Raw genomic sequence first — 19335 nt, 5'->3', positions numbered from 1 at the left:
TCATCGTCCAGAGATGGCCAACTCTGGGCCACAAACGAGCCCAGTTTTCAGGATATCTACAATAAATATGCATGAGACAGATTTGCACACACTGCCTCCACTGTATACAAATCGCTTATGCATATTCATTGTGGATATCCTAAAAACCAGGCCTTGAAGACTGGCATTAATCAACCCCCTCAGTCTATGTTTATATGAACTTAAACTATATTTAGGAGACAGTCAATTTCAGTGAGGGGAGGAGGAGTAGCCAAAAAAAAAAAAAAAGGAAAATAAACCAGGCACCACACAGAGCCAAAACGGTGTTGATATAATTTTATAATAACTAGACTTTTTTTTTTTGTTTGTTTAGCAGAATAATAAGAAAATAATACAATTGTGTCTTTTCCCCATAAGGCATCCATGTCCACTAGTGGTAAGTTGGTGAATCCCCTCTCCCCCTATACACTGGTGTTTCATAATCAGGATACCTACTGGGGGAATAAAATACAAGAACATAACATAACAAAAAGCAAGGTTGCTTACCTGTAATGTGCGCACTCCGTAGCCAGCAGGACAAATGAGCTACATAAGTAACATCATCCAATGATGTTTAGATGCGAAAAGCTCTTTCTGAGCATGTGTGCAGGTTCCTACACAGCCACCACTATGCAAGTCTCCTCAGCCTTTAAACAAGCTAACCGTCAACACTATAGGGAGCAGGTGCAATCGTGTGTGGTAAAATGAAAAGTGGAGTGTGCCACATCCTTGTCTGGAGTTCTTTTAGCACCCTGTATTCTGGAATTACTAGTACCTGGTTAGGGGCTTGTATACATTTTGACACTCCAAAAATATCTTCTCTAAGCTCTGCATACTGCTGTAACGTGAATGGAAAAGATTTAGCTATCTCTTGTAGAAAGGCTGGATAAGAATATCCTCAGCTAGGGAGGTGCTCCTGGCAAATTTTGGGGAAGGGTCTGATGTAGACCAGCTCATGTTTCCTCTTCAAAATGATATTATAAAGAGGCATAGGATGACAGATTGCTCTTGTGGAGTCTGACAATTATTGATGGCTCCTGTGATGTTGACCTATCCTTACAGGAACTGAAACTTTGAGATTTGATGGGAGCATCTTGAAACAGTGGAAAAGAAGATTGGGATTCCACTTGTACAGCAAAGGATTGTAAGATAATATCACCTATGTGAGCAGAGGAAGGAGACGAGTCAGGAATATGCGATACTGCTAGAAGAAGTCTAGCCCCATCCTCTTTACAAAAGGGTTGTGTTCCAAGGTAGAAGGGAGATAACCTGTTGAATAACTATTCAGTTCTGGAACCAAAATCAGCACAGATTTATTAGAATCAGACTTTAAGGTGGTCTGTGCTAACTTCTTACTCAATGCCACTCAGTAATTTGCATCAAGGGCAGTAAAATTTGCTGTTTGATGGCACCAGGGAATGCTGTAATGTTCTGCACCAAAAGGATTTTGGTGCCAGCTAATCTCGTGTTGGCACTGAAGCAATGACCTCTTCTGCCTTGATAAAAAGGGATGAAATCAAATCAAACTCAATTTTTAGAATTAAGAAAAAACAACTTCTATTCTAATTATTTATTTTTTGACTCATAAAAAACGAACAAAAGGAAAAACAAAGGCAGAAAAAAAAAGCAAATGATAGCATAACCCAACAGAATGACAAGTGGCTGAAGAGAGCAAAAATTACATCTATTCTGCCGGAAAGAAGAAAGAAAATAGAGAAGACCTGCATGGCAGCAGGTGCTTGGGAACCCTTGCACATGCTCAGAAAGATCTTGGTATTTCTGAGCTCTAAGAGAGCTTTTTTCTTGCTTGGGGCTATCAGATGACGTCACCCACTTATGTGGCTCATTATATGCTGCTTGTCCACAGAGAAAGAGCAAAATGTCTATCACTTTGCCATTCCCCCCTCCACACCAGAAGTTCACATGCACCGTTAAATCCAGCACCACAGCACTAAAATAGGGTTAACAATCAACCAAGCACATGGCTAGAACACTGCGGGAGATATTGACGTCATTGTCAAGAGATGAAAATGATTGTGAAATCCATTCTAATCCTCCTCCAACAAATCAAAAGGTGATGCAAACATTCCTCCTTCAGAAAGTTGAGGGTTTATCAATGAGGACAGGTGTGGTAGGTTGCAAAAATCCCCTCCACACCTCTGAGGTAATAGAAAGAGGTCTGTCACAGCTCTTGGTGGTGTGGAGGGTCATCCCACCAGGAAGAGATGAAGTGGGGTGGAGGTTACCACTGGAAGTCATTGTGCAAATCCTTTCCTACCTCCTGCTTCAGAGGAGTTTCACGGAGAATGTTAGTCCGTCCATCACCTAAGGCTATGAGTCGGTGGTAAGGCTGAAAAGATGAGAGCAGGGAAAGACTGGAAGAATGACATTTTTACTCCCAATCTCCACACTCCTCACCCCTTGGTGGGCAAGTTCTGGGAACTCACATAGTTAGAATATATCATCATCATAGAACGGCATCTCTTCATTGAACTTCATACGGTAGGCCACTCTCTTGGCTTCCAAAATTACCTATTTGAGAGTTAAAACAAAAATGTTACCCGCCGAAAGACACTCAGAAGGAGAAAGAAGGTAGGCAGAGGGCAAGAGAAATTCATGTACGAGTTCACCACCACTCCAAAGCAGGGACTAATTTAGACATTTGTAGACAGAAGTGATGTCCCATTGGGACCAGAAGCAGACTCTAAAGCAATAAGCCACACAAGAGGCAGAGTATGCCTTGGAAGTGAACTATATGGCAGGAGATGGTGTAGAAAAAAAGGCATTCTAATCACTCAAAAAATGTACTAAAGGTGGTTTTGTTTTTTTTTAACAAAAATGCTTGAGCTGATGATAGAGGAGGTCAACAGGTAAAGAGAGCGTAGGAAGACACAAAAGGAGAAAGGCAGGGACCTTAGTTTTCAGTTTATTTTTCCTGGGAATTTATCAGTGTTAATTGCAACAATACAAATGAGGAGTCATTTTTCCCCCCCCAGTTCTTCCTGCTTTTGTTGTAATAAATAAGGAAAAATAAAAACTAGAAATGAAGGTCCCTCGAGAAAGGACCTTCTCCAACTTTTAGGAAAAGACTTCTCCAACTTTTAGGAAAAGACTAAAAACTTGGCTTTTTAAAAAAGCTTTCCCAGATCTGGATTAAATTCCCCACTCATCATCAGCATAAACACAAAAGTTAGGAACTGTAAAAAAAAACAAAACAAAAAACCCACTAACTTCACACGCAGTCACAGCAACATTTTATTATACTTCACAACAATATCATATCTGATCATTTTGCTACACATCTATATTTTATATTTTATAATATTATACTTATTTATTAATTGATACAGCTGGTTAAAATGCTAATAGTCGTTCTACAATTCCTCCCCTTTCATTTCCAAGTTATTCGTCCATGTTTTTTGTAACTTTCTCACATCCAAAATATTGTTTTAATTTTTGTTAAGTTTCATACTATATTTGTTGTTGTATTGGGAAATGTTCTCTACTTTGTTACTCTCTGCCTTTACCCACATTGTAAATTGTAAACCGGGTTGATGTGATTCCTATCATGAAACTCGGTATATCAAAAATAATAAATAAATAAATAAATAAATAAAGGACACAGGAAAAGATTGAGAAGGAGAAGGTAGAGAGCCCCACCTGGTGGTAGACATAAGAGTCACAGCCATAGCACCAGACGGAGAGGTCAGAGTAACTCAGCACAAGGAGGTGCCCAGAGCTCAGGCTATGGGTCAGCATGTGTTCATTCACATACCGGCCACAGTATACCTGCAGAAAACAGAGACGCAACGGAGGTTAAAAGGAGAGGAGGAGGAGGAGAAGGAGGCCCAGGACCAGGCCCCTCTGAATACATCTCACCTTGTAGCACACGAGACAGACCCAGTTCTCAACCTTGCTGCCACACTCCCCACAGGGCTGCAGCACATCCAAGCCAGAGAAGGGAACGGGCTGCACAGACTCCAGGTGAGGGCACCAGGGTAGCGGGGTCACTGCATACAACGTCTTCTGTGTACAAGAAAGATGGATATTACACAACGGCTCTACCAATGCACCTCACTCCTGCCCTGAAAATGTTTATTTTATAATCACAAATTAAAGATGTTTACATTGTATACAATCATATACAAACTGGTGCAATAAAACATTAACAGATTATTGAACAGAAGTAACAAATGTTACCCACATATGTTGATTAGAAAACGGACATTCTTATGTTCAGCTAGCTCTCCTATTCCTTTACAGGACTCTTTGGGACACTTCAGATAGTTTACATTTCTCCTCACACTGATTGCCATGAAAAGGTAATTCAGGTGCCTGACTGGTTTATGGTCCTTTTAAATACTGAGATTTTTAAGGCACTACTGTGCAGATCCTCTGGGAAATTTACCAGCTTCAGAGACTAAAAAGGAGCTGGTACAATGTTTCTGGGACAGGGATTTTAGTTCTGCTCTACATGTTCCATTTTTCATTAACCCAATTGGTTTTCAGCACATACAATGGGAAGTAGCAAAGTTTCTCTCTAAATCTCAAGAGAGATTTCCCTCCTCCCTCTCCATTTCTTAACCAGACTGGGACCAAGATCTCTTAAACAGCAGAGACCAAGGATTGGATTTCTCTCCTATCAAATCAAAGATTAGACAAAGATGGGGGTCCCAATAAATGGTCTTCAAAGCTTAACTCAGTCTGATTGTCAGGATTTCCACAATGAATATGCACAGGGTATATCTGTATGCAATGGAAACAACAGATGTAAAACAAATCTCAAGCTATTCATTATTGAAATCCTGAAAACCAGTCTGGCTTGCAGCCCTTGAGGACTGAATTTGGGGACCCCTGGCCTAAAGTATGAAGAAACCCCCCCCCCCCCCTACAAGTTGTGTCATCTACTCAGATGTTTAGAAAACAAAATTAAGATAAAAACTGGGTCCAAAATGTCATCTGGGGCAATTTTCAGTAGCCCATCTAGATGCAAAGTAGTTTTGTACCTGTGGACCTGGTAGGCAATTTTTGAAATTTCACTTACACAGGTACATGGACATAAAAGCCCCCACAGATTTGGCATCTCCTTTCTCTGTGGGCAGAGGAAAAAGGGATCAAGTTGGAGCTGAGATAGACAGAGTTATCCAGAGGAAACCTCCAGGGACAAAAGTACAGTGCTCCTACATCTGCTCTGGCAACTCCTGTGCTACAATGGAGCAGCAAGGTCATCTGGAAAGAGAGAAGAACCTTGGAATGGTAGAAGTGATCCTGTAGCCAGGACATGATGAGTCATCCTCTCACACTAAGGATGCGGCTCCAGGGGCAAATATTCAGGTGGAAAGAGAGGACTGCCTTTATTGGTAATATAATCATTAGAAATGTGGATAGCTGGGTGGCTATTGGGCAGAAGGATTGCTTGGTAACTTGCCTGCCTGGTGCAAAGGTGGTAGACCTCAGACATCACTTAGATAGGATTTTAGAGCATGCTGGGAGTTGCTGGCTGTCGTGTTACAAGGACATAGGTCTGTGCAGGAGGAAAGTTCTGGAAGTAGAACTTTAATCTTATCTGATTACTTCTTTTCTTGAATCTTGTCATACCAGTCCAGACAAGTGGGTTATGCCCAGGGGCGGATTGGCCTATCGGGGGATCGGGCATCCCCCGGTGGGCCGGTCGCTCTAATCACGTGGTCTGCCGAGCACGGCTGTGACAGAGCCGCGCTAGGCCTGGGCAGCGAATCCCCGGGCCTGTCATCATCGATAATCCGCCCCAGGTTATGCCTTCCTGTCAGCAAGCGGTGACACAGAATTACAAGTTTTCCATAGCATTACTCATGAATTGGTACAGTAGTAAATCTGGTCAGTATACCTTTGCCAAAGCTAATCAACTGAACAAAACAATTTTTATAATTTAGTTTTTAGAAGGAGGAGCTATTCCAAGGCTCTCTCTCTTATCCTCCTGCCCTTTGGGAATGGAAAGCTTGAAGAAGAGACTGTCTAACAGGTCTTGCTCCCTTCTATTCTGTACTTTCACCAGTCTAGGCCAACCTAAGAGAGTTCTGGTTGAGTGAGGCAGGGATCAAGAAAAGGAAATCATCAGTTAAGATCATATTTCTCCTCTCTTAGCATGCAGCCAGACCAGTCCAGATGAGTGGGACATATTCAAGATACCCAATGGAAGGAGGTCCATGTTCTTCAAGACCTCCTTCCCTGAAGACAACAATATCTTTCCATTAACAAGTTTTATTAAAAAGACAAGCATATGACATACGATTGGGACTTGAGCATTCCTAATTGACATAGATAATATAGAAACATAGAAATGACGGCAGAAGAAGACCAAACGGCCCATCCAGTCTGCCCAGCAAGCTTTCGCACTTTTTTTTTCTCTCATACTTATCTGTTACTCTTGGCTCTTAGTAACCTTTTTTTTTAATTCTATTTCCCTTCCACCCCCACCAGCAACCCATCTTCTGAGCTATCTTGCTCAATTCCAATTCCCCTGGGTCCAACGAATACTGGCTAAGGAAGTCCACTTGAACATTACCCTTTCCAGCTATGTGAGCTGTGGGCAGCACTGCCAAATAACTTTCTGCCCATTCCATCAAGATAGCCATTTCTTGGGCAACCAAAATACTTTTGGTGTCCTTTGATCACATATGCCACTTCTATCTGTTAAGACGCACCTCAGGTCCGGGGGGGAGGGGCATCCCCCTCCCCGACTTTGCACGGCTCTCCCTTGTCATCGGCACGGTCCAAGATAACCCAGAAGCTCCACCCCTCACATTGACATCTCCAACAGGCTGGCACAGAGCACGGGAAAAATAGGTATTTAAACCCAGAGTCTCAGCACAGCAAGTGCCTCGGCTACAGGCTTGCCTGTGCTGGTGCGTTCTTGGTTGCTGTTTCTTCCTCTGTACCTGGAATGTTACTGGATCTGCTGTCTCGTTGCCTGCCCTGATTCTGGACTGTCTGAGTATTGTCTCTTCGCTGGCCTCGGACCTGGACAACCATCGGGGTTCGTTCCTCGCCTGCTTGGCTTGGACCTGTTTGTTCCCCACAGCCACTGTACTCAAGGTAGGCGGTTACTCTACCACCGGGGTCCAAACCACTGTGGGGGGGGCTAACACTATCACATTGTTAGATAACACTCTGACCTCTGCTCTCAAATTGGTGGGAAGAAAGTCAGACGTGTTAGGCAAATGACTCTGGTTTCCAATGTACTGATGGACCAACTCGCTTGCTATTTTGATCATAGATCTTGCACCACGCCGTTGAGACAATGAGCCCCCCAAGCCTTTTAGGCTTGCGTCCTTTGTCACTACTGCCCACGTTGGGACTTTCATCAGCTTGTACTTGTCGAGCCACTACCACAAAATCACGCCAACCAGCTGTGGAATGGGTAAGCACACCTTGAAATTCCAACACACCAGGGACCACATCGAGAGAAGGGAGTTCTAAAGAGGTTGCAGATGTGCTCTCACCAAGGGGACCAATTCTAGGATTGTCACCATGGACCCCAAAACCCGAAGATAATCCCACATCTGAGGAGAGCTCACTGTCAACAATCCTCTCAATTAGAGGTATATCTTGCAGATTACTTCCTGTGTAAATAACACTTTACCAATGGCACTGTTGCTCTCACTCCCAGAAACTCCAAGGCTTGAGTGGGATTCAGTCTGCTCTTTGAAAAGTTCACCATCCAACCAAGTGATTGAAAAACTTTGACTACTCTGGCAGTTGCTGACCCATTCTCTTGTTCCAACTTGGCTCTGATAAGCCAGGCATCCAAATAAGGCTGAACTACAATGCCTTTGCTGTGCAAAAAAGGTCACCACTAGCACTATGACTGTAGTGTAATGGCCAGCCCTGATTGAAAACACAACCACAGGGAACACCCTTTTCTAATATGACAAAAGTATACATGTTGTGAACTCTCACTTAATTTTTGGCCAATAAGAAGGGTAATTTTCAGACAAGTCAATTTACCTAGATAAATGACTTTGAAAATTGTCCTCAATTTTAAATCTCTCATTGTTTGACATCTTAAAAGTTTTCCATCTCAGCATTTTTGGCTTAGAGGTGTCCATTTTATTTCGTAAAGATGTCAGCCTTCCTTCTGAAATGACTCCCTAAAACTCCAAGTCCTTCAGTGCTGATTTCTGTCTACCCAGGGAGGGGGAATTTGGGGCTTCCATTTTCCATCCAACAACCACAGATTTATTCTAGTTCACATGAGCATTCAATGCAAAGAAATCGCTCCATCTTTCATTTATCACTTGTGTTTCCTGGTTGGTATACAAATTATGATGATTTCTCTACAAGACCAATATTTTCAGTCCATCACTGGGTTCTAGATGAGCAGGATAGATTATCATCTTGGAGTTTCCTGTTATGTCTCAGAAGAGGGTAAACAGAGGATTCAGGGGACCGCTATGTCTGACCGCAGATGCAGTATTAACGGATTCCCAACCCAGTCATACTGCTTGACCTTGACATTTTCTACCACTTAATAAACCACAGTGGGTTTGGCATTTCTCCAGCACTCTATAGCTTTCATCATGACAAGTTCTGCCAAAGGCTTTTACCTGGAGGAAATCAAACACAAAGCCCTCATATTTCCACATCTACCCAAGCGCAGAGATCTCCTGGATAGATACCAGATTCTTGGTAATGTTTTGTCCCTTTAATTCATATGTTTATATATTAAGGATAAATTTCTCAACATACCCAACCTGACACACAGACCTTAGCCGAAACAATATCCCTATATATTGTACGAATGTTAGGTGCTCCGGGTAGTCATTGCATCGTATCAGCACATGCGTGACGTAATGACCTCAAATTGGTGCAGTAGGCAGGACTGTAGCTAGAGAGAGGGAAGTGTGCATTGCAGTGCAGGCAATGGAACAGTTGACTGGGATTTCTGGACCCCACCTGTGAAAGAGAAACCGCGGCGGCAGGCAGCATAAGAGCTGGTGAGATTTTTCTTGGGCACCACCAGCTCAAACAAACAAACAAAAAAAAGGTACAAGAAGCAGAAGGGCTGGTGGAGGTTCCCAGACCCCACCAGCACACAAACATTATCTTGGACCCCAAGGTAGGAGGGGAAGAAAAGGAGAGGGGCAGAGTTGATTGAGCAGGATGAAAGGGGGAAAGTAATAGGAGAGTAAAGAGGAGGGAGGGAGACAGGAGTGTAGGGGATAGTGAAAGGAGAGAAGGCTGGAGGGACAATGAGAGGGGAAGGGGGCAGGAAATAGGAGGGAAGCAGGAAGGGAAAGACATGCACATACCCAAATTCATCCTTAAATCCAGCCTCTGGTAACATGGCCAGTTGTGGCTTAGGAAACAGCCAAGAGAAATAAAGAGGCAGACTCTGGCTGTTTCCTTAGGTGCAAATATATTTACAATTAGGAAACAAAACAGAAAGCAAATGCAGCTCACCTTGCAGTTCTGGTAGCACTCAGACCTTAAATATCACAAGTCTTCATATAAACTGGTTTTCTGCCTGCTCCCCAGGGCCTCTCTAACCCTTCTGGGCCCCGGCTCCTTATAGTATGGGGAGGGTAGCCTCCCTTTACCCAGAATCCCTTGTGGGGTTGATCCTTAAGGAGGACCGGGCCAGATAGCTATGTCCTGTCCCTTAAGGTGATTTGAGGGAGTTTGCTGTTCACTCCCTAGCATACATTCCCCCCTCAGCTCATCCTTATTCGGATAAGCACCTGTCTATACCAGGACACCTCTCTGAACAGGAAATCTGCTTTGATGTTTTCCTTTCCTGCCCTATGTCATATTTTATAGATGAAGAGCTGTAGGGCCAGGAACCATCTCATCACCCTTGCATTGGATTCTTTATTTCTATTTATCCATAGGAGCAGTTGGTGATCCATTATGAGCATGAACTGCCGTCCCAGCAGGCAGTACTGCAAGGCCTCTAAGGCCCACTTGACTGCCAAGGCCTCCTTCTTGACTTTTGAGAAATGCCTCTTCTGTGGCATCAGCTTCTGGCTAATGTATGACAGTATGTTCTTGGCCATCCTTCTCTTTGAATAAGACTACTCCCAAGACTACGTCTGAGGCATTAATCTGCACCATTAAGGGTTTGATAAAGTCCAGACTTCTCAGGATTGGATCGGAGCATAAAGCATTTTTCAGAGCTCAGGCGGCCTCCTCTGCTTCAGCTGACTACTGGATCTTCTCTGGTGCTTTCTTCAACAACACTCTTGTGAGAGGCTCTGACTTCTCTAAGTAATTGGGGATAAGTCTTCTGTAATATCTCATGAAGCCTAGGAACACTCACTTTCACTTCTGTTTGCAGAACTGGCACCTGAGTGATTGCCTCACTTTTCTGCTATGTTTCAGCTGTGGAGAAGGGGACCATTTTGCCAGAGACTGTCCCTGCCCTTCCCCTCCCCAGGGTGTAGCCAAGATACTTGACTTCTTACACTCACAAGTATTCCTTAGGGTTGGCCATCAGTCCTGCTTTCCTCAGACTGGTTAGCATGGCCTGGAGTTGGCTTAAATGTGCCTTCCAGTCTAGACTATACACCATTCAAGTAGGTGGCTACGTACCCTTGATGTGGGTGGAGCAGGTGGTCAACCAAGCGCTGAAACATTGCAGGGAAGCATGGAGTCCAAAAGGGAGGATGGTAAACTGGATAAGTCCCCTTAGCATCGAGAACACAGTCCTCTCCTTTGCTGCTGGTGTGAGAGGCACCTGACAAAAACTTTTTGTAAGGTCCAGGGTAGAGATGAACTGGGCTGATCCTAGCCACTCAGTTCATCCACTTGAGGTATCAGGTATGCATTAAGTTTTGAGACCTCATTGACCTTTTTAAAAGTGAATGCAGAACCTTATGCTCCCATCTGGCTTTGGCACCAGCACTGTGTGTGAGGACCAATCACTGTTAGACTCCTCTGTAACTCTGAGCTGGAGCATCTCCTTCAATTTGGTCTCAAGGATGCAGTGCCTGGCCTCGGGAATCTGATAGGGTCGTGGCCACACAATAGCTTCAGGAGGCGTAATGATGTTGTGCTGCACCAGCTGGGTATGACCTGGTAGGTTTGAGAACTCCTTGTTTTGCTGTATCAGCTATTTAAGTTGGCTGTCTGTGCAGTGGACAGCTGCTCTCTGAAAGGAATCTGTATTCAGTCCATTGGAGGTTCAACCTCTGGACCAAAACACTTCTTGCACCACTCCACACACCTGTGCAACCCACGTCTTCAGGAGGTTTACATAGTTGATTTGAGTTTTCTTTTATCTGGCTGGGCTATTTTTTTATGCACAGGCCCTGTTTTCTCCAAAAATTCGTAGGGTCCTTGCAAACAGGCTAACAACTTGCTTTCCAAAGTTGGGAAGAGGACAAGCATGCTGTCCCCAGGCTGGAATACTCTTTGGACCATGGGGCAATTGTAACCTTGGGCTTGGATAGCATGAGCCTTCTCGAGGCAAAGGTGGGCCACCTCCCCAGCTTTTTTCAGGCAATTCTGCACTCTGAGAATGAAGTCAACAAGGTTCTGCCCAGGGTTCCCTTCACCTTCCCAAATTTTGTGAGCTATGTTCAAGATTCTTCTTAGCCTCCTCCCATACAGTAATTCAAAAGGAGAAAACTCCATTGAGCTCTGGGGTACTTTGCAATCCGCAAACAGCACATAGGATAGTAATGAGTCCCAATTCTTGCCGTCATCATCCACAAATTTCCCCAACATTTACTTGACAGTCTGACTGAACTGCTCAACGAGGCCATCGGTCTATGGGTACTCAAGAGTTTTTATCTTGAGCAAGATGCAGAACTGTTTCATTACCTTGGGACATGAATGAGGTCCCCTGATCCATCAGGATCTCCTTGAGTAGCCCAAGTCATGAAAAATCCTCTGTTAGGGCAGTCGCCACTGTCAGGGTCTTCATATTCTAATCTAATTCAAAATCTATTCAAAATCTAATATCACGTTATAGATACAAACCAAGGACTTCAAATATTCAGCCATTAATCATGCCATTTTTACATAGCATTTAATTTATTTGTATACCGTTCAACCGTTTATTCTTTCCTATCTCTTCCTTCTTATCCAAGTTCTGCTACCCTTGTTATTTGTAACTGCTCCTTCGATCACCACAGTTCTAGTTGTTGTATTTAATGCACTCCCGTTCCATGTAAACCAGCAAGATATGTGCTCATGATTGCCGGTATATAAAAACCTTAAATAAAAATAAATAAAATAAATAAAAAAATATTCCGTAGCGGCTATGTCTCTGAATATCTTGTAACTTAGTCAACAATGATGAGGATATACTTAATTCCTTGGCTCTCTAGTAGCCCCACGTGGTCCTTACCCACCCTTTCAAAAGGGGTTTTGATGATGGGCATTGATATGAGAGGTGCCACCTGTACGCTGTCAGGTTTTGTGAATTGGTAGGTAGGGCAGGACTGGCACCTGTTTATGTAGGTCTGGCCAATAGAACTATAGCAATATTTTTTCTCGGGTCTTTTCCTCTCCCAGGTGACCCCCTAGAAGTTGGCTGTGAGTTAGTTGCATGATCTTCTGGTGATATGATTTGGGAATTAGGTGTTCTATCAATTTCCCCTCCACAATTCCTTTTGTGAGTAAAGTAGGGCCCCTTTCATTACAAAATAGAGAGGAATAGGGTCTATAATCTGTGCTTCAGGGACTAGCTTTCCATCCACCCTCTGTATATACTCCCAAGCCCGCTTAAAGGACTCATCCTTCTTCTGGGCCTGTCTGAAGCTTCCCAGGTCACTCCCATTTTCCCACTCAAAGAGACTAGGTGGATTTCTGCTCTTCCCCTGACTCCTACCCTTCTCCTCCTCAGTTGCCTATAAATTAGCCGCACAGCTTTTTTTCTTCAGCATTGCCTCTGGGATTTAGGAGTCTTAGAGGCTTTGTGATACAAGTCTGAATCTAAGGGAAAGAGCTCTGGAAATGTCAGCTCTTTGTTGTTGGCCTGAGTGAACCCTACATGAGCTGGTTCAACAGGATTTTGAATTTCAGACAGTCCTGTGCTATCACTACAGGGTAGGGAATCCAAGGAAGAACTCCCACTTCTATTTGGTCCTGGCCAGATGGGGGTTTTCAGCTATACTTGGGTTGTGGGATACTAGAGTTGGTCCCCATGGATACATGCCAGGGTCATGTTTTTCCCGTAGCTGATCTGGAACTGCTTTACTAAGTCTCTTTGAATGAGAGTTTTCACACTCCCAAAGTCCACTATTGCATGCATTGCAAAGCCCTCTAACTCGACAGGAATCAAACACACTTCCTGGTTAGGTACATCCACAAAATTCTATATTGTGAGGCCATGAAAATAACAGCAATTGGCTATCTTTCCTGCAGGGACAGTCTCTGGCAAAATGGTCCCCTTCTCCACAGCTGAAACATGGCAGTATGGCTGAGGATTGCGGTTGAGGTGAAGAGTCCTGTCGGATTTGTGCTACTGATGGTCAGCACTCTGGCTCTTAGGACTCCATCGTCCTCTACCCGCTTGGAGACTGTGGCAACTTGGGCATAGTCTGGGCCTGGTAGTAGGCCTCTGCTACTTCCAGTGCATTCTCAAACGTAAGGTTTGGATGTTGGCAGATCCACTGTCACATAGGCTGTTCGAGACTAAATAGGAACTGTTCCAGCAGAAGTGCTTTGGCTACCTCAACCTCGGTTTTTCCTTCCAGGTGCAGTCACTTTCAAGCGACATCTTTGAGTCTGTGGAATAGGTTCCTTGGGTTCTCCCCAGCTTGCAGAACTCCCCGCCAAAATCACAGTCAGTAGGCTTCTGGGATGAGTAACTTTCTGTCTAGAATGGTGGCCTTGACATCCTGTTATGTGGCCCTCCCTTCCGGATTGGTTGTTTGGAAGGAATCTTGACTACTCCCAGTAAGTAGATTCTCCCGATAAGTAGTCCATCTATTTCTGGCCAGCCTGTCAGTTGAGCTGTAAGTTCACATTTTTTCAAGAAACATTTGGGATCTTCTTCTGGAGTCATCTTAAGTAGCATCAATGACAAGGGAAGGGGCCTGGTTACAGTGGTTTGTATGGCCTGTGCTACCTGAGTTAACATTGAGTTTCTTGCATAACTTGTTCTTGTAGTGCCTGTTGCTGATCAGTTTGAATTTGAAGGACATTCTGAAATTGCTGCTGCTCTATAGCAAGGATCTGTATCACTTGCTCCATCTTTTCTGCTCCCATAATGTGTACCTCCCCAGGAGAAGGAGTGGGAACAAAACAAAAAAAAAAAAATCTGCTAGCATGTCCATCCCATTCTCGGTGCTTGAACCCTGACTTCACAGGCAGGGCTAGCCCCCTTGGTCTGTTGTAACTCAGGCTGGATGAGTGGAACCATGAGACCCATGGAAGAAGAAAACATTCTGTAGGGATTTTTTCCTCCTTTCTGCTGCAGTTGTGGGCTTCTGCCTGTGCTTCTCGCTTAGGCAAGAAGAACTCACTGCTGCCACCATATGTGGTAACATGGCCAGTTGTAGCTTAGGAAACAGCCAAGAGGAATAAGGAGGCAGACTGGTTGTTTCCTTAGGTATACATTTATTTACAGTGAGAAAACAAAAAGCAAATATAGCTCACCTTACAGTTCTGGTAGAACTCAAACATTAAACATAACAGGTCTTTCCATAAACTGGGTTTCTGCCTGCTCCTCAGGGCCTCTAACTCTTCAGGGCTCTGACTCCTTATAGTATGGTGATGTGAGCCTCCCTTCACCCAGAATCCCTTGCAAGGCTGATCCTTAAGGAGGACCGGGCCAGAGAGCTGTGGCCCACACACACACAAACACACAGGAGGGAGGGGAATTCTATAGAGATTGCAAGGGAGACCAGGTTAATCCACAAACACACACACACACCCCCTCAACTTTCACCTTCCCAAAACATGCACACATAGGATAGGAGAAAGGGCACATGCACAGGGGAGGAGGGAGAGAGGAAAATGAGGCTGGGTTCCCCTCCCTAGCACACACTCCATGTACCTCCTATTCCCTGTACATACCTAGATCAGTCCAGACTCCTGGGTATTTTCTCCCTGCCAGCAGATGAAGACAGTTTCACCGACACTAACATAACCCAGTGTGCCACTGCAGTCCCCCAGTATTTCTCTGTCTCCAGCAGATGTAAAACCTGCAGTCTAAGGAAAGAAAAAAAAAAAGATTAAAAAAAAAAAAGACAAGAAAATTTCTGGATTCTCCCAGGGGGTTGAGAGGTCCTGGTGGGGCCATTCCCCATGGTTTGAGGCAGACGAGCAGGGGGTTGGTAACCCTTCTGATAGCTTGGTCCTGAGGTCCATGGGGTGGACTATCTGGTGGTCCAGATCCCTCATCTCCCATGAGACAGGGGTGGAACCTGCTGGCAGTTCTGCATTGCAAACCCAGTGGAGCAGGGAAGTATCCCTTTTATACAGTTTGTCCTGGGCTAGGTTGCTAAAATTTGGCAAAAAGACGGATATAGCCAGTGGTCAGGCTCTTTTCTGATCTGCCATGTTGCCTGCACTCCTGGAACCGTATCCTCTGCACCAAAGGAAAGTATTGATTTCTATGTATCTTTGTTTGTTCTCAGAGGAAAGAAAAAAAAAAAAAACGAATAAGGAGCTAGTTAGAGGACTCTGTCCGCATGGAAATTGCAGCCATTTTCAACTCCCAGAACTGGTGGGAGAGGCAGGGGAATCCCCTCAACTATCACCAGCGGTTCCCTGTTCTGCTGAGGTGCAGAGAGGCACTACATCGAGGAGGTAGAGGTCTTCTGCCTATGCGCAAAGTTGGTTTACCAGAACAAGCAGCGGGGGATGCTGGCTCTCTGCCCCAGTCTCCAAGTATTCTTGGCCAGTCAAGAGACCTGAGCTGTTGAGAAACTCTTCAGGTCTTTGATGATTTTCGGTGCCAGATGTTGAATGGATCTGGGCCTAAACGCCTGGAAGGTGTAGTCAGCCTTCATTTAGCCATTTTGTAGGCCGCGGTAGCAGTTCTTTTCCCTAATGCGTAGGTGTGTGTGCACATTCTCGCGGCATGGCAGTTGCATGCACATGGACCTGTGCACATAAGGCTGCAGCCTAGATTTGAGAGTGTCTGTGACCTAGACATGAACGTGTATTTGCACAGGTACTTCTGTGCGTATGATCGTGACCTAGTCTTGAGTGCGTATTTGCATGCGTCCTGGAGGGGTGCACGTGTAAGCCCGGTGGCACTGGTGTGCAAGCAGGTCGCTTAGAGCCGAAGCTCAGGAGAGCTAGGGGCCAGGAATGAATAGGTCCAAGCACCTTGCTATCTATGAGGCATCCCGTCTGATAGCAATTCAGTCCTCACCTCTCTCTCTGTCTCAGCACTATTTAGATGCTCAAAGTGATTTGACTACTTCAGTTTTTGTCCATGCTGTGATATCCCCTTGGCCTATGGTGTCATGAGGGGAGTGGAGTGGGAGGCGAGGCAATGACCAGTCCTCCTCCTCCCTTGTTCCAGAGGGCAGAATCTTCCCCAAGAGAGAAAGGTTGGAGAGACCAAGGTTGGGCCTATGGGCTCTGGAATAGATCCATTCTCCTCCTCCTGGGTGGAATGTTTCCAGGGCCTGCAGACTTTTCTGCAAGGGTGCCTAGTGAAGACAAAGCAACCTTTGTAGGGATAGTGTGCTCGGGCCTCCAATTTGTCAGTCATGGCAGGCAAATGCCATAGGGAAGCTGTCCCTGGTAACGTTCAAGGGGATGTGGATCATGAGACATTGGAGGATTCCGATGGGAAATTTGCTCTCTCACCCTCTAGAAGAGGGAAAAATTGCATATGATTGAAAGTCACTTCGGACTCTGCTCATTTTTTTAATTTTTTTTACAGAGATTTAAGTCTGTTGGCTCAGACACTGAACATGCTTAGTATATCTGGAGGTCAATTTTAAGTTAAGCATCCTTTTTCTTCCCCCCTGTATCCAATTCAAGAGATATTTGATTTAAAGAAGGTAAATACGACTCTCAAGGTTCCCTGTTTCCATATGAAAACTCAGATCCAACTCTAAAGGTCCATCATAGCAGTGGTAGCAAGGGAGAGTTCTTGGCATCTCTTGCCTTGACAGAGGTGTATCTGCACACAACCATCAGGCCAGAGTGCCAAAGATTCCTGAGGTTCATGGTCCTAAGGGAACATTTTTGGTTTTGAGCCCTTCCCTTTGGCTGGCAATGGCTCCACGTCCCTTCACCAAGGTGATGGTGGAGGGGGCTGCCACACTGCAAAAGGAGGGTGTGTGTTGGTGCATCCATACCTAGATGACTGGTTCATTCATGTAAAATCAGAGGACCTCTGTTGTCAATCAGTACAAAAAGTACTGATATGCATGAAGTCTCTAGGATGGATAGTGAACCTAGCAACAAGCCATTTAGTCCTCTTTCAAACTCTGGAGTATTTGGGAGCTCAGTTCAACACACTGGTAAAGAGAGTTTCTCAAGGAGAGAAACTGCTAAAATTTCAGAGTCAGATTAAGCTTCTGCTAGACCTTTTAGTGCCCAGGGTCAGAGACTATTTACAGGTCCTGGGTTCTATGGCATCAACATTGGGATTAATGCATTGGGCATTTGAACATATGCTGCCTCTGCAGAGGGCTCATCTCTCCCCCTGGAATCCGTTATTGGAAGTGTTTCATCTTCCTCTTTCATTAAAGGGGGAAGCCAGGGACAGTCTTTCATGATGGCTTACTCGCACCAACCTTGAGCATGATGCAAAATTGGAGGTTCCAATAGTCACCACTGATTGCAAGTCTCTCTGGATGGAGAGTGGTGTGGCAAGATCAGTTAGCGCAGGGCCAGTGGTCGAAACAGAAGGCCTCATGGTTTACCAATCGGTTAGAAATGAGAACAGTGCATTTCGCATTTCTTGCCTGTCTGCCAAGGCTACGGAGCCATCCAGTACGGATCCTATCAGAATGCAACAAAGGTGGCCTACATCAACCGTCAAGGTGGAACCAAGCATCAGGCAGTGGCTTGAGAGGCTCAGGAGTTGATTCTCTGGACAGAGTAGCACTTGGAGCGGCTGGCAGCATCTCACATTGCCAGAGTGAACAACATTCAGGTGGATTTTCTCAGTCAGAGAAGGTTAGTCCCTGGGTAATGAGAGCTGTCTCAGAAGCAATATGTCTCATTTATGGAAGAGGGGGGAATCACGACCAAAAGGAACACCAAGGCGCCGCAGTTTTACAGCCACTGAACAGAACAGTACAGAAGGAATCAGAGCTCTGGCGCTGCTGTGGACTCGAGGGATTCTTCTTAGTCTTCCCTTCGTGGTCTCTGGTGGACAAGGGATTATGACGGATAGAGAAACATCCTGGCAACGTGATCCTGGTAGCTTCAGACCATCGACCATACTTCCCAGACCTGATCAACATGGCCAGACAGGCCCCTGAGGTTCAGACTTCGGTTGACTTTTCCACAAGGGCCCAATATTTTTGAGTCAGGCGGCTCTGCTCCTGAGAGGAGATGACAGATGGAGGGAATATTCCAAAGCAGTTATTTCCACTTTATAGCAGGCTAGGTGACCATCTACATCCTTGACGTATGTGCAAATTTGGAGGCTCTTAGAGTCCTGGTCTGCTGTTGATGGAGTGCAGCCTCAGCCTGTTCAGGCTATGGTGTCGCATATTTTGGCTTTTCTACAGAAAGGCTCTGGTCAAGGGACTGGCCTTTAACTCTCAAAGTCCAGGCAGCAATGGTAACATGGAATAGACTTAGTTTTTGGGTACTTGCCAGGTTCTTATGGCCTGGATTGGCCACTGTTGAAAACAGGATGCTGGGCTTGATGGACCCTTGGTCCCAGTATGGCATGTTCTTATGAGTAAGATGCAAAGGTATCCTGTCCGCAATTCCAGGCGTTACATGGTTCCTTCAGGGAGCTATGAACTTGCGTCCTCAGGTGCAGAACATTTGCAGTCTTGAATCTGAATCTACTCCTTAAGAGAATTGTGTAAGGCTCAGTTTCAACCACTAAAGAGAGCTACGGTTAAGAACTTGACTCAAAGTGGTTTTCCTGGTGGCTATTTGTTCAGCCAGGAGAATTTCAGAGCTCCAGGCGCTGTCGTGTCAAAATCTCTTCCTACAGATATTGGATTCAGGGGTATTTTTATGCATGGTGACGCCTTTTCTACCTGAGGTAGTCTCAGTGTTCCATCTTAGACAGTGGAGCTTCCAGCTTTTCCAGATTTGGATTTCTCTACACCTCACACAGGGAAGCTTAGGCTCTTAGATGGGAGGCATGCATTATTGAGGTATCTAAAGGTCACTTATGATTTATATAGATCAGATCACCTCTTGCTACTGTGGAGTGGTCCAAAGAAGGGA

At 45.0% G+C, this 19335-nt stretch overlaps 1 protein-coding gene across 9 annotated transcripts in view; it reads right to left on the bottom strand.

Annotated features, from left to right (window-relative positions):
- Nucleotides 1–298: 298 nt before the first annotated feature.
- Nucleotides 299–19335, bottom strand: part of HDAC6 (histone deacetylase 6) — a 172015-nt gene continuing 152978 nt past the window's right edge. For 8 of the 9 annotated variants that reach the window (XM_029611444.1, XM_029611455.1, XM_029611433.1 and 5 more), the window contains 3 exons: nt 3898–4044; nt 3679–3807; nt 299–2550 (listed from right to left, as the gene is read on the bottom strand). In XM_029611444.1, coding sequence (XP_029467304.1) covers nt 2470–2550; nt 3679–3807; nt 3898–4044 — 357 coding nt within the window. In that variant the 3' untranslated portion in view covers nt 299–2469. The remainder of the gene's footprint in view (nt 2551–3678; nt 3808–3897; nt 4045–19335) is intronic. The other variant, XM_029611481.1, reaches the window with a different exon arrangement.

Source organism: Rhinatrema bivittatum, chromosome 1, assembly GCF_901001135.1.
Source record: "Rhinatrema bivittatum chromosome 1, aRhiBiv1.1, whole genome shotgun sequence".
NCBI lineage: Eukaryota > Metazoa > Chordata > Amphibia > Gymnophiona > Rhinatrematidae > Rhinatrema > Rhinatrema bivittatum.
Note: the sequence above shows the minus strand (reverse complement) of the source record. Positions and strands in the feature narration are given on the sequence as shown.